Source organism: Ambystoma mexicanum, chromosome 1p (assembly GCF_040938575.1).
Source record: "Ambystoma mexicanum isolate Mex_15411 chromosome 1p, UKY_AmexF1_1, whole genome shotgun sequence".
Classification (NCBI taxonomy): Eukaryota; Metazoa; Chordata; class Amphibia; order Caudata; family Ambystomatidae; genus Ambystoma; species Ambystoma mexicanum.
Window position 1 is genome coordinate 1459287086 of NC_090921.1, and position 12976 is coordinate 1459300061.

The 12976-nt window shown below is 44.2% G+C and overlaps 1 protein-coding gene across 3 annotated transcripts in view; it reads left to right on the forward strand.

Annotated features, from left to right (window-relative positions):
- LOC138455382 (polycystin-1-like protein 2) overlaps positions 1–12976 on the forward strand; it is a 900768-nt gene that overhangs the window by 275828 nt on the left and 611964 nt on the right. For all 3 annotated transcript variants that reach the window (XM_069607102.1, XM_069607103.1, XM_069607104.1), the window contains one exon: positions 7535–7652. In XM_069607102.1, the coding sequence (XP_069463203.1) occupies positions 7535–7652 (118 nt within the window). The remainder of the gene's footprint in view (positions 1–7534; positions 7653–12976) is intronic.

Consider the following 12976-nt stretch of genomic DNA (forward strand, 5'->3'; position numbering starts at 1 on the left):
ATGGAATTTCTTCCACCCAGGGGGGACTACAACCACTTTTTAGCTCACTGCACCCTTCACAGAGTAGAAATAGTAATTTGCATAACAGTCTGCTCCCACCCACAAGGACAGTCCAGCATCGAAATGCTATGCAATTTGCCTCTTAACAAGAGTACCAACAGCATCCGCAGCCACGTGTTGCAGTCTGGTTGTCATGAACCGTCGTCTACGTCCTTTCTGGACCTCCTGGTCCCTGACTCGCAGGGGATTGCATGCAGTTATCCTTCCAACATGGCCGCCCGGAACGGAAAGCTCCGGATCAGTCTATGTGTTCCACGCTGCTCATCCTACAAAAGAGACACGCCCCCGCGGCTCTGCGCGTCTCAACACTACCGCTACCTGTAGTCGGATGTACTTAGCCAGAGTTCGATCAGGGCTCTCGCTTGATTCCTTGTTCCCAATTCCTTGAATCCCCTCCTGTTCCCTTCCTTCTCCAATCTACTGGAAAACCTTCCGCGCTCGAGTCACGGTCCTCCGTGCCTCTGAGCGTACCTTATTTACTTCATGGAATTACCCTTTTTGAATGCTCCTGGAAACTGAACCGCTACTCTCACGCTGGACGCCGAAGATCGGCGTTCGGGTCTATACAAATCCCGGACCGTAAAGAAGAAGAAATCCCAGAAGGTCGCAAGTACACAACAGAAACAGGTTAAAAGGGGAGAGACTTGTGACAGATTGAAACGCCTTAAAAACGATACAGATTCAGAGATGGAAGCCGCCGTCCAAGACCTCATGCGAGGCATGCAGGAATTAACAACGGAGGTACAGAACCTCAAGGCAGAGAACGCAGCATTAAAGCAGCTAGTTCTATCACGTGATTCCGCAACCAAAGAAAATGTAATATTGGGAGGAATAGTGGACAAGTATGACGGTTCTTCCAAGACTCTCCGCGCCTTCCTTGATTCGTGTTTAGTTCACTTCACTTTCAAGCCCTACTACTTCTCCACTCCTAGAGCAAAGGTGGATTTTATGATCTCACACCTCACTGGAAATGCATTGACTTGGGCAACCCCCCTAGTCAATACAAGCAAAGCTCTACTGGATGACTATGATGGCTTTGTGAGAGCCCTTAAGGAAATGTTTGATCGCCCAGAGCAGGTATAGAGTGCTCAAGAGAGACTACTCGAGTTTCAACAAGGGTCCCAGGATATGCTCACCTATGTTACTCGTTTCAAGCAACTTGTGAAAGAAGCAGACTGGTCTTGAGAAGTTAGTTTTACACTCTTCCGAAGTGGGCTGAATGAAGAAATAAAAGATGAGCTCGCTAGGGTGGCCCGCCCAAGCTCCTTCCAGGCTCTTATTGATCTATCCTTACAGATAGATTTCCGAATCCAAGAAAGAAGAGCAGAGAAGAGGAAGTTCAAGGCAAGTTTCCAAAAGACCATCACAGAACATGCCCCTAGAGCAGAGTCTACTGTTCCTTCTACCCCGGACCCAGAACCTATGCAACTAGGAGCCTTTCGTGGACCCATTAACCCTCAAGAAAGGATGCGACAAATCCATACTGGTCTGTGCATGTATTGCGCCTCCGATAAACATCTTGTGAGAGAATGTCCCATTGCTCCTCCACGGCGTTCGGGAAACGCCAGCTCCCGATCCTAGATGGAGCACAGTTTCGGGAGAGAGATGTTTGCTCCACATCAATTCCATCCTTGAACTCTCCTGGACAAAACAATCTTGTGGTTCTTCAGGCTCTACCATCGCCTTCCAAGACAGAATCCTACCCCATCATGGCATTAGTTGACTGCAGAGCTATGGGCGTATTTCTAGATTAAGATTGGGTCACTGCTCATAACATTCCACATGAAAGCCGAGTTACAATGCAACCAGTAGAGGCAATTGATGGAAGGCCTCTTTCCTCAGGACCCATTAGCCTTCAGACTAAAGAGATTCTACTTTCTATTAATCACCATCAAGAGAGAATCAAATTTGACCTCATTAAATCAGCCCATTATCCGATGGTTCTTGGAATGCCCTGGCTGCAGAGGCACAATCCTTACATCAACTGGGCAGCCGGCTCACTGTTTCTTGGATCTGAATATTGTATGGCTTACTGCCTATCCCTGGATACCTTACCAAAGCCTTCTAGAGCCTTTCAAGAGAACCAACAAAGTTCAGTCACCGTTTCTAACATCATCCAGATTCCCAGGGCCTACCAAGCCTTTTCTGATGTTTTTCCGACCGCGATAGTTCAAGCTCTCCCTCCTCACAGGCCAGAGGATTGTGCCATCGATACCGAACCCACAGCTGTGATTCCTTTCGGCAGAATGTTTATATTGTCTGAACATGAAAAGAAGGCTCTCCAAGAATACCTGGATACTAACCTGGAAAATGGCACCATACGCCCATCCAAATCTCCAGCGGGTGCTTCATTGTTCTTCGTTCCAAAGAAAGATACCAAAGAACTCAGACCATGTCTGGACTACCGTTGTCTAAATCAGTGCACTCTCAAGGACCGTTATCCTCTACCCCTCATCTCGAATATCCTGGAAGCAGTCAGAGGTGCAGTAATCTTCACAAAATTAGACCCAAGGGGTGCTTACCATCTCATTCGTATAAAGGAAGGTGATGAATGGAAAACAGGCTTTAGAACTCCCTCTGGCCATTTTGAATATCTGGTCATGCCCTTTGGACTTGCTAATGCCCCAGCAGTTTTTCAACGTTTCATGGATAGGGTGTTCTCGGACATGCTGTTCCTCTTCGTTATCGTCTACCTGGATGACATCTTGATCTACTCCAAGGACCTTCTAAGGCATGAAGAGCATGTTAAGGCAGTCTTACAACGATTACGTGAACACAAACTCCTAGCTAAACCCAAAAAATGCCTGTTTCACGTCACTTCTGTTCATTACCTAGGATTTGTCCTTAGTCCAGAAAGAATTGGAATTGATCCTTCAAAGGTAAAGGCCATAATTTCTTGGCTGGCTCCCACATCTGTGAAACAGATTCAATCTTTCCTGGGACTTGCCAATTTTTACCGAAAGTTCATACCGTCCTTCTCTGAAATTGTTCAACCTATCATTGCTCTCTTGAAGAAAGATGCTCAATTTCTCTGGTCTACAGATCAAGACATGGCATTCTAATGATTAAAGACAGAGTTTACTCAAGCCCCCATCCTGGCTCAACCCGATATTAACCGGCCATTCCTTGTAGAGAGGGATGCATCCAATTACGCCATAGGAGCAGTACTAAAACAGGAATTTGAGGACAAATTGGAGCACCCCATTGCTTACCTTTCACGAACCCTAATGCCCAGTGAGACTCATTATTCCGTCTTGGAAAAGGAACGGCTAGCCATCCGCCAAGCCTTCACAGAATGGCGACATCTACTCCTGGGAGCTAGGCATCCAGTGCAGGTCCGTACGGACCATCGAAATCTTCAAGTTCTACAATCTTTGGAGTGTAGGAACAGTCGTCAGGCCCGTTGGGCCTTCTTCTTTGCCCAGTACCAGTACCACATCCATCATGTCCCTGGATCACAAAACATAATTGCCAATGCCCTTTCCAGATGTCCTGACTATGAAAACTCTGAGGATCGGACCTTTCCAAAGATGTTTCCTCACACGATCTTTGTTGCCCAAGCACTCACCCTCCTGGGGAATATCCAAGGCCAAACTCGACTTTCGGACGTTTGGAAGGAGCCCAAGAGAAATAACAGATGAAATCTTACAGCTAAGGACGGGTATCTATTCAAAGATAATCGCTTAGTCATTCCCTCTCCTGGACTAGGACAAAGGATCACAAGTCTATGTCATGATACCTTACATTCAGGACATTGTGGGATAATCAACACTCTCCATCTAGTACAAAGACTGTTTTGGTGGCCCAAGATGAAGGATGATATTAGGATCCATGTCCAAACATGCGCAGTTTGCTATCAGAACAAACATGATAATAAGAAGCCAGCCGGACTCCTACTCCAACCAGCAATACCAACAAGACCCTGGGAATTCATCGTGACTTATTTAATCGTGGAATTACCACCCTCTAGAGGCTACACAACAATCATGGTCACTATTGATTTGTTTACTCACATGGCTCATTTTACACCCTTATCCAAACTACCTTCCTCATCAGACCTTGCCGGAATTTTCCTGGAACACATATTCCGACTTCATGGGTTGCCTTCCAAGGTCATTTCAGACCGTGGACCTCAGTACATATCTCAGTTTTGGAAGCAAGTATGTCGTATTCTGGGAATCCAACGTGCCTTATCCTCTGGCTACCATCCACAAACCAACGGAGCCACGGAACGTGTGAACCAGAGTCTCGAACAATATCTACGATGTTTCGCCACCAAAGTTCAGGACGATTGGTCACTCCTAATACCTATGGCTGAATTTGCCTATAATAATTCAGATCATTCAGCTATTAAGACCAGTCCCTTCTTCTGTAGTCAAGGATTCCATCCATCTGTCCTACCCTCCGTACTCCCACATCCTACTCCAGTACCTGCAGTAGACTCCTGGATCGAAAACCTCATCACAGTACATAAGGAGGTTAAAGAATACCTAGAACGGGCCTGAAAAGATGTCAAACGTTATGCTGACTCTAAAAGAAGACCTGGACCTTCCTATTCAGTAGGAGATAAGGTTTGGCTATACTCGAAGCTCCTCCCTCGACACCTGCACCCCAATAAACTGGCTCCCAGATACTACGGTCCCTTTTCCATACAGGAAATCATCAACCCAGTGGCCTTTCGACTTCGGTTACCTGAATCTTGGAAAAGAATCCATCCAGTCTTTCCCACTTCTCCGTTAAAACCATACATTCAGTAATCCCGAACAGCTCCTAGATCTACCCCTGTTATTGTAAATGATCAACTGGAATATGAGTTTTCCAGGATTTGTGACACAAGATATCGACGTGGTCAACTACAATATCTGGTTGAGTGGAAAGGGTACCCTTCCAGTGAGCATACCTGGGAACCCGTGTCAAACATGAATGCTCCCAGATTGGTTCGATGATTTCATCTGATCCATCTGGGCAAACCCGGAGGAGCTGGTTTCCAGAGAAGGCAGACTGTCATGAACCGTCGTCTACGTCCTTTCTGGACCTCCTGGTCCCTGACTCGCAGGGGATTGCATGCAGTTATCCTTCCAACATGGCCGCCCGGAACAGAATGCTCCGGATCAGTCTATGCTTTCCACGCTGCTCATCCTACAAAAGAGACACGCCCCTGTGGCTCTGCGCATCTCAACGCTACCGCTACCTGTAGTCGGACGTGCTTAGCCGGAGTTCGATCGGGGCTCTCGCTTGATTCCTTGTTCCCAGTTCCTTGAATCCCCTCCTGTTCCCTTCCTTTTCCAATCTCCTGGAAAACCTTCCGCGCTCGAGTTACGGTCCTCCGTGCTTCCGAGCGTACGTTATTTACTTCCTGGAATTACCCTGGACTTTTTGAACGCTCCTGGAAACTGAACCGCTACTCTCACGCTGGACGCCGAAGATCGGCGTTCGGGTCTATACAAATCCCGGACCGTAAAGAAGAAGAAATCCCAGAAGGTCGCAAGTACACAACAGAAACAGGTGAGAAGAGGAGAGACTTGTGACACTGGTTGGACCTCGTAAGTGAGGTGAAGCTGGCCTCTCTATGGCACAGGGAGTAAGGGGTCTACATCTGGATTACCCTTGGTAACTTAGGGTGAAACCCCACGTTTTACAATATAGGGACGAGTGTAGGATCCCCTCTACTGAGAATGAACATCGGTCAAATACCCTGTTCTATGGGATTTCTTCCATATATTATATCAAATTGTGTAAATACAGGCATAAAACAAATCAGTGCAAATGTTACAATTGTTAATACATGAGAAAAAGAAAAGGAAAGCCAAGAAGAAAACCATTTTGTTAGTATGTTTGCTCAAAAATGTTAGCTCATTTAAAACTATTTTGTAGCACTTTTGCATAAGTACTTTGCCTCTTGAATTATCGTGTCATACCATGGTTTGGTTAACTCATGACTATTAGCAACATATTTTGAACCATCGTAGGTATGACAAATTGATGTTGCAGTTGGAAACCGCCTCATTGTTTCAATGTTGTGCTACTTAGTTGTTGCTGCTTATACAGATTGTATTACATATGTTTTTGTGTGGTGATACACACATCCAATAATTATCCTCCATATTAGTTGGCAACTGAATTGACTTATTTATTAGTTGTGCATGTTAGTGTAGATATATATTTTAAAATGTGTCTGACTCTATTTTGCTAAGCATATTGTCTCCATTACAACTGGAGGTTTACTCTGAGCCCGTCAGTGCTCTCCCCTGCAGAAATCAATTTTCAGTCTGTTCTTATGTAAGGGGGATATAATTATGCTTCCCTGCAGTATAGTATGTTAAATAATATCATCAAATGAGTCCTAACATGTACCTATCTAGGTGTTTCCTAGTGATAGCTTCGACATAGAAAAAATTCATTTTTTTTATTTTTTTTAATGGGTAGGTCCCCCCAAACCCTGTTTTTTTACCCCTTAAAACCGATTTTAATTTAAAAAAATACCGTCACCTACAAAAAAATGCATTTTTTCGAGGCTTTTTTCCATTCAGTGCTTTTGCATTCAATGCTTTGTATTTGAGGGAATCACTGGATACCTATCTAGGCGTGCATGCACGAATAGCTTTTTGTTTTTTTATATTTTTCTAGAGCTGGGTTGTGTTTGATTAAAAGCTTTCGATCTGCTTGGTTTGCACATCAGCCCAGTTGAGGAAGTGCAGTCATGATAACCGTTGTTAGTACTTGTAATAATAGTTGGGTACGTCAGGAATGTCCCCATGGATATTTCTAAACCTCTGTCAATCACCTCCTCCCAACATTCCAATACCCACCATCATTACTAGTAGGTGTTAGTTACACCTGCCTCGTTGAGCAAAGCACATTACCGAAACAGAGAATTACCATGTGTATTATTTTCTAAAAGAAGGTTCTCATTCCAAGATGGACAATATGGTACACTTCTATTGCATTCTTCCAAAATACTCCTAAAACAAAGGGGAAGGGAAACGATAAGACCAGTGAGGGATCCAGACTGCTTTATATACAATGAAAGAGCATTTTGGAAACATAAGAATGGCCACACATCTTTATATTTTGAGAAATATGTCTTTGCTAAGAAAGTTGTTTTCTTGAATCTTTCACTAGGTAATGCACACTGGGCTTGGTGATCATTTCAATTTTCATCATTCTCATCCGATCTTTAAAATATTTGAAACATTGAGCCACATATATGGATACTGATGCTGATTGACTTTGGATGGAAGGGTAGACTGGAGTGGCTTAATGTTTCCTTTCTCCATGCAGGATTTTAGCCAGGTCTCAGGGTAAGGATGGGTGTGCAAATACACACGTTTGCAATGAACAGACATCCTAGGAATACATTATACATATAGGAATTCATGGGTTATTAGAAAGACCCATAAACAAGCTAATAGTAAGATCCATGGCAAGCTCATTGGTGAAAAATGTGATAAAGTGTGTTGCTTTTTCTTTGTAGATGTGTGAAAAACTGTAAGCCGGTGAATGTCCAGGAAGACATGTCTTTCACGGTCTCCTGTGAAGGATGCTTTGGAGTCACTTACAGCTGGTATTTAGACAACAACTTTCCCAGGAAGGTGAGTTAAATTTGCTTCTCCAAAATCTAAATAAAATCAGCAAAAATGTCATCTTTTCTATTTGCTCTTATTCATCATCATTATGAATTTTCGGCAGAATGGTGGAAAGCATGCATCTATGTTTAGTTCGGGTTTGCACTGAACAGCGATGTATAAAGTTTCTGGAGAACTCCAATGAGATCTCCTTTGCTTGAAAGCATCATAATTTAATAATGGTAATGTTTTAGGTAATATGTTCAAAATTATGATAAATCTTCCTGACCTCTGTCAACCCCAGAACCTTTTGCTTGGGATTGGTGATTATTTTCCCTTGTCCCTAGGTGAAGGGGAATCTTTTCCTCCTCAAAGCGAGTCTTTTACTCGTTTTATGGTTGACCATGTTATGTCTCTCTATAGTGTATGGTTGAAGTGATATTTTCCTACAACTTTTGGGCTTAAGCTGGGTTGCCCCTTTGGGCTCCCCTGTTAATTTCTATTTCATATACTTGGGGGAACTACTCTTCTCAAGTAGTAAAGAGGAATTCTCATTCCCTTTACATTTTGTATAAGTGAGCCAGCACACCCCACCAATGTATCCCCTTTCTTACTTACCTTGTAAACATTTTATACTCGAATGGCTGGTGGCTGTGTAACTACTTTTAGGACTTTAAGCCACTATTATTCACAGGCTGTTAATTCAGCCTTAATAATGCTCAGAAGGGCCACCATTTTGCTCAAATGGTGGACTCCTTCTTTTTTGGCATTTCATTTGTGCTTGATGTTTCTGAGGTATTCCCCTGCTAGTCTAGGTGGGAACCACCTAAGTGGAAGGTTTGTCTTTGGCAGGAATCCTTTGGATTCCCCACCCAGTTTCCAGAGGAGTCCTAAACTCTTCAGCCCTTTGTCTTCCACTTTGCCTAAAAGGAACCAACTCCCAGTGGGGGGCCTGGCTGTCTTGATTAGACAGACATACCACCCCTTTCTGTTAAATGCAGGGGGAGATTGCAGAAGTTGTGCTGTAGTTCCAGTTAAATGCTCCAAACCTAAAAACTGCTGACAAGTCGACCACTGGAGCTGAAACCTAAGAGGAATATGAAAAACAACATATGTAGCAATTTCTAGTGGCCAGAGAGCCTGCTGTGTAACCAGATCCTGCTCTAACCCTTCCTTCCAATCAACAGGGGGGTCCCGAATGCAAGGACTTCTACCCAGAGGCTGGTGCGATCCACTAGTCTTAAGAGACCTACATTTTGAGCCATACCATGATGTGTTGCAACCTTGCTAGGCTGCAATACCCCTATACCCTGGAACCTCAAGCCATTACATGGTGCACAGTCTTTTAAATTCCAAATCATACTGAAAATTTGGTGGCATCCTTCTGGACCTGCAGAGACTTGATTTGAATCCTTAAAGTCTCCCCACCAGAGTACTGGACCAGATTAGTGACGAGAATCTGACCAGTGATATTTAGTCATCTCCTGGCTCCTGGAAAGGATGCCAAAACCACAGAACCACATCCAGCCATGATGAAAACCTTTGTCTAGAGTCTTCCCCATTGATCCCTGCTGCAAATTCCCTTCCATTGTCCTGTCTTCAGTCTTCACGACAAGTAATTAATCGACTGGATTTTTTGCTGCAGATCCTGAAGACACCCTGCTGAAAACTCTTCTTGCATGCTGAGGTACTGTGTTCGATGGGGTATTATGTACCTTAAACCTTGAGTGATTCCTGTGAAGCTTTGGGGGAGATTCATGTGATTGGGAGTCCTCCCATCCAGTTTGCCCTGGCCCATTGCTGGAATCCATTTAGGGTGTCTTCTATGAAGTACCTGTGCCCTAATTAACTCTAAAGTGAACTACTTAGAGAACTAATTTTGCAGAGACTTCCTCAGGAACTCTGACTTTTCCTGCAACTGAACCCTATCTCAACCTGCCTACAGCTGGCAACTAGACCACTAGGGTCCCTCTTCTGCCTCTGAGAGAACTCATGCAATAGACTTGGGAAGGCCTGGATAAGAAAAGGATTCTGCCTTGAAAAGTATAATACTTGTTAAAAAAGTTACTTACTTGTGAAAGAGTTGGTTTGGTAACTGTCTCCCTGACATATGAGCAGTTACAATGTGGAAACAGAAAAATTGATATGAGGCCGGGAAGCCCAAAAGGAAACACACCAACACAGGTTACAAAGGACATACAAAGCGCTTTATTCAAAGGTACAACAATTACCAAAAGTCAATTGACATACGGATAGCTATTCGGCCCTCAGAGTAACAGAACGAACCATCAACGGTAGTTTGCCGTGTTAGTGTGAGAGACCGAACATTGGGATACTCGGGTTTTTATACTTTTTATCCAGCTCTGGCCAACCCCCCTCGCGAGTTAACCATTCTCAGAACCAGACCTAGGGTTCGTTGCCAGGTAATCCCATAATGTATGCATTTTTGATCAGTTCCGCTGATACAGTTGTTCATTTACACATAGGTCAGGGATAGGACAAGGTCTTAGCTCGCGACCCTAACAAGTGGCCTGCTGGCATATTACTTATTCATGTGTGCGGAGGTCACAACGGCCAGAACCCCACTCGAAATGTCATTCGGCCTCCATTTTGTTGTTCAGGGTGACTTCCACACTACAAGAGAACCTAAAATGGCGGCTAAATCCAAGATGGCGATTTACACAATACATTAAGGTCAAGACCTTGCCGCGGAATCTATGTACACAATGTTTTTTAGACAACTTGGCGTAGGCCAACATACATTCAAACAATGCGATAGGAGGTATAATATTATTTCGATTTCCACAGACCCTCCTTTTGGCCTATGCCAAGTGCTAAACATCATCCCTAATACTTTCGAAAATAGCTCCATGTATTATCATCCATAGATTTCGCATCATCGTCTGTAATGTCTATAGCCATAAGGTCGTTCATAAGAGTCTCTTGTAACATGAACTCTTTAGATGCTGTATCTGGGGTATATATTTTATGCCCTATTGCGCTCACTGCTTGAGCACAACACCCCACTATCATTCCACATATACTTGGGAGGCATTGAAAACAACAACAAAGGAATAACAGAATCCCTAAAATAACCAGAATAACGGAAAGCACTTTCCAACCCCAAGATCGCAAAGAATCCCAAAACCAAGTACTAAGGTTCCAGTCTCCTACAGGGATATGGACTTCAGAACTGAGAGTATGCAAGTTCTGAATTGCTTTAAAAATTGTTGGTGAGGAGTCTGGTACGAAAACACAACAAGCGGATCCCACTAATTTGCATACTCCACCTCGTTCTGCCAAGATGACAACTAATGCCATCTGATTTTGAAAGCTACCAATCTTATTGCCTTTTGCTCTAAGGTCATATTGTAGAGTATGTCCGTGGTCCGGTTGATCGTTCTCTCCAGTACCCTTGCTAATCCCCTAATATTCTCTGAGTTTGCTATTTGTCCCCAAAAGGGCACAACCGATTTAGCTATGTCCCCCAATACTTGCCCAGGGGTATCTCCATTGTTGTCTCGTCGTGGGCGAGCCTTAGAAACCTCCAATGTACTAGCTACAAATACCCCGGGTAACAATATTCCTAAATAGCAAGTTCCCTGCCAATCCTTGGGCAACCAGGTAAATGCTAAACTACCACAAACAAAATAAACAGGTCCCCCTACATACAGAGGCTTGTTTTCCCCAGTTAAATTTACCATATTTTTACAAGCTTCAAAATCTCCCATTGGCCTAGTGCCATTTCTCTGTACACAGAAGGGAACAGAGTCAGGACTATGATTTACAGAATAAGAAGGAGGTACAGCGTCCTTATTGCCTATCGGAGCCATTTTAAAGGAAATCAGAGTTTGAAAAGGAAGAGATAGTTTGTCAGACGGCCTAATAGAAGCAACGTTAGGTTTACTTCTATTTGCGAAAAGCGAGCATCCCAGGGGAGTCTATTCACGTTTCTCAAAATCATTTAAATTAGTTCCATCAATGTTCCCTGAGATGCTATCATTCCATCGGCCAAAGAATAGTGCTCTAAGAGAGGCATAGCAAGAAGTCGTTAAAGGTAGAGGATGTATATACCATCCCAGTCCCTTGTTCCCATGTTGCGGTAAATGAGTACAAATCCAACAATTACTCTTATTAAAAACGGCATGAGTAGCATTCATTACTATCATCAGAGTGTTATTATGATACTTCTGTCTATGTTGGGAGTCTCTAGGGGACAGAGTGTGAAGGTGTACAGAGGGAGTCAAAACAGTTGGTACGATCTTGGTCGGTAATAAAGGTTTCAAAGGATAGATTTCTTCGAAATACCAAAGTCCTACAGCAGCAGTTGCAAAAATAACAATAATCATTATCAAAACACAACAGTACGTTTTCGGGGCCCAGGCACATTGTTCATTGTTCGATTTGGTCACCCCCTTATCTAAAAGTCCAGTGCGGGGAGCAGCGGTGAAGGTGGCAGGCATCATAGTTCCTCGATCGACGGCCCCAATGTTCGTTGCTGGCGACACTACGGTCGCGTGATTTCTTAGTCCTTCCCAACCCTAGTCAGCAGGATCCCTTTTTGTTCAACAAAACTTTCTCATAACAAGACAATTTTTCCAATCACTTCCTTTTCCAGATACACGACACTCGTGCCGTAGTTCTATTTCCGTGGTCGAAGGTTGTACCTGATGGTACCCAAAATTGTGTGGTCCGGAAGCAAAGTATCGTCATTTCCTGAGGGAAGCGACGTGTAGGTGGCGACGGAAGTCGCAGAGCTCGAAACAGTGTTTTCCGGAAGTGATTTTTCAAAAGAGTGCGGAGACGAAATGGACTGTTCCCCAAGCTCCTCAGGCTCAGAGAACTTCTCTGACACACTCACAGCGCTGTTTGCTACTCCAGGATCAGAAACTGTAGCATCAGCGAGGGGTTCTGCTTCTTCTGTAGCGTGTGGCATCGGGTGAGGAAATTTCTTGACGTGTGTCGCGTGAATCCAGTTCTTCTTTCCAGCCACCCACACTGCTGTCCTGGTGACCAATAATACCTGATGGGGTCCCCGCCAGCGAGGCGCGGGACAGGAAGACCTCTCGTAGGCCTTCACGAGGACCCAACTTCCAGGCTGTATATCGTGTCCTGGGCCCGTGAACCGTACAGGTAAAGCAGCATGCACCTGGTGGTAGATGAAATACAGGTTTTTAGTTAACTGGTTACAGTAGTCTACAAGCAATACTTTTTCCACCTCCCTCAGGGCTTTAGGTTTTGGGAGACCCCAAATGTTAGTAGGTCTCCCCATTACTACTTCAAATGGAGAAAGCCCAGTTCTAGTCTGAGGTGTGCTACGCATAGCTAATAACACAATAGGCAAATCATCT